The 2,529-nt window shown below is 44.4% G+C and overlaps 1 protein-coding gene across 1 annotated transcript in view; it reads left to right on the forward strand.

Moving 5' to 3' along the window:
• Window positions 1–1,227: 1,227 nt before the first annotated feature.
• plvapa (plasmalemma vesicle associated protein a) overlaps window positions 1,228–2,529 on the forward strand; it is an 8,470-nt gene continuing 7,168 nt past the window's right edge. Inside the window, exon 1 of the mRNA XM_037682018.1 lies at window positions 1,228–1,902. Within this exon, the coding sequence (XP_037537946.1) occupies window positions 1,228–1,902 (675 nt within the window). The remainder of the gene's footprint in view (window positions 1,903–2,529) is intronic.

Below are 2,529 nucleotides of genomic sequence, written 5' to 3' on the forward strand. Positions count from 1 at the left end.
ATATATTGGGGAGTGGTGGCGCAGAGGTTAGAGAGGTGGGCCTGTGATCCGAAGATCGCCGGTTCACGCCCCGGCCCCGACAACATCAAAATTGTGGGTGGGGTAGGTGACACACCCACACTTGCCCCCACCCTCATTCGCCCCACTCTGGGCCCATGAGCAAGGCCCTTAACCCCCACCATGTGCTCCCTAAACAGGTCTCGCTTGAAAATGAGTTCTCGTGGCTCAATGAGACTACCTGGATAAATAAAGGCTAAATGAAAAAAAAAAAAAATATATATATATATATATATATATGTATGGTCGTTTTACATATATATGTAAACCGACCACCCCAGTCACTGGAGGAATCTATGATTCCTAGATTTTATTTTGATTAAATGTATACTTCAAAATGATTACAGCGAATGGTTGTATGGCCGAAGATTATTCTATGGGGGACAAGGCCACCTTTGGCCACCCCCTGACTCCGCCATTGATCCAGTTGTAGATAAAATTTCTCCCTTCACTCGCCTGGATTCATCACTTTGCGCTGCAAGCAAAACAAACAAACAAACAAACAAACCATAAACCTACTTCTGTTACCCTATTCTCACACTTGAATAACTTTCAACAAAAAACATTAAGGTTTACTTACATGCCCTGCTCAAAAAAACACTCATGTCGAACCATTTACAATTCAAATCCCTTGGCGACGGGATTTATTGTTGTGTTTTATAGGGTCACATGGCTGTGGCAGCCATCTTGGATTGGGTTGCCTCCAAAAAGTCAAGTTGTAGATGTAAATATAATGACTACTTTGTGCAAGTTTCATTAAAACAGTGGCTAACAAACACACATGCATTCATATCTGTCTGTCATATCTGTCATACCTGTCTAAATAAAGGTTGAATGAATATTAAGGCAAAAACATTACATTTCAGTTTTGGTTTTATTGGTGGTGGGTGGTAACAAGTAAAAACTAATCGTTTTGTTGTTTGTTTTTTAGCAAACTTGCAACAGTGACCTGTCCTTTTGCAAGTCCAGAAGTCCTTCTGTCTCACGACTAGTACCATGTAAGTCTTTAATTCATCACTAACTACCAATAACAAACAGATGCACAATGTTTTTTTTTCCATCATTAGTGACATTTGTATGAATTTGATTTGATTTCAAATGTCTTCTCCTGATCTTTTCAAAGCACCACTGTTTCCTGGCAGCTGTAACGGTGGGCTGTTGTTAGAACAAATGAAAGCCCGGTGTGAACTCATCGAGTCCAACTTCACCCAAACTGTGACCAGGATGAAGATAGACAGAGAACAGACTGTGAAGGAGAAGGACAAGTACGCCCTGGAGACCATTCACCTCAGGAGAGAAAAGTCCATCCAGGAGAAGGAGCTGGAGCTCTACAAGCAGAAAGCAAAAGACGAGTTTTCCCAGATCTTGAGCTCTGTCTCCTCTGTCTCCAAGGCCTTACTGGAAAAAATCAACTCTCTCTTCCCTCGACACATCGTTTTCCAGCTCACCTGCCCCAAGCAGAGGGAACACCTGGAGCAGATCCAAAGCAACTGCACCAGCCTGTCCCGGGAGGTGGAGGACAAGCTCCAGCGCTACCTAAACAGCGTCGGAGACCAAGTGTCCAACATGCAGGTGGAGAACAACCACCTGAAGGCTGAGAACTGGCGCCTGTCCAATGACTACCGCGAGTGCAGCCAAAATCGCACAGCCATTATTGAGCAGCACAAGCAGAGCGGCAGTGAGCTGCAGCAGAAACACGACCAGGAGAAGGAGAGGCTCCTCGTGGACAAGATGAAGCTGAATGGAGAGATAGAAGTTCTGCAGAGAAGCATCAAATACAAATCATCAGAGGCGGACTACCTTACCGAACAGATGAAGCAGCTAAACATTAACTGCATGATGAAGGTACACCAAACAATTCATGAAAGATTTATTAAAAACAATCCTGTGGTTCATATGATATTTTGCTAACAACGTTTACTCCAAATAGTTACTAGCATTATTTTAAACATAGATCTTTAGGGACAAAACGGTGGCTCAGTTGGTAGAGTTGCTGGCTCTCAATGAAAAGGTTGCTGGATCAAATCCTGGTCGGGAGCCTGGGTGGAGTTTGTAATGTGTTCTCTCAATACTGCGTGGGCTTTCTCCAGGTACTCCGGTTTCCTCCCACAGACCAAAAACATGCATGTTAGACTGATTGGTAACTCTAAATTGTCCCTAGGTGTGAATGAGAGGGTGAATGGTTGTTTGTCTCTATGTGTCCCTGTGATGGACTGGAGACCTGTCCAGGGTGTCCCTCACCTCACACACAGTGACTGATGGACATGGGCACCAGTGACCCATACAACCCAAAAAGGAAGAAGTGGGTACAGATGATGGATGAATGGATGGATGGATGGATGGATGGATGGATGGATGGATGGATGGATGGATGGATGGATGGGTGGATGGATGGCTGGATGGATGGATGGATGGATGGGTGGATGATGGATGAATGCATGGATGAATGGATGGATGGGTGGATGGATGAAT

The sequence above is a fragment of the Nematolebias whitei genome, chromosome 9 (assembly GCF_014905685.2).
Source record: "Nematolebias whitei isolate Nwh7 chromosome 9, NemWhi1, whole genome shotgun sequence".
In the NCBI taxonomy this organism is placed as follows: Eukaryota; Metazoa; Chordata; class Actinopteri; order Cyprinodontiformes; family Rivulidae; genus Nematolebias; species Nematolebias whitei.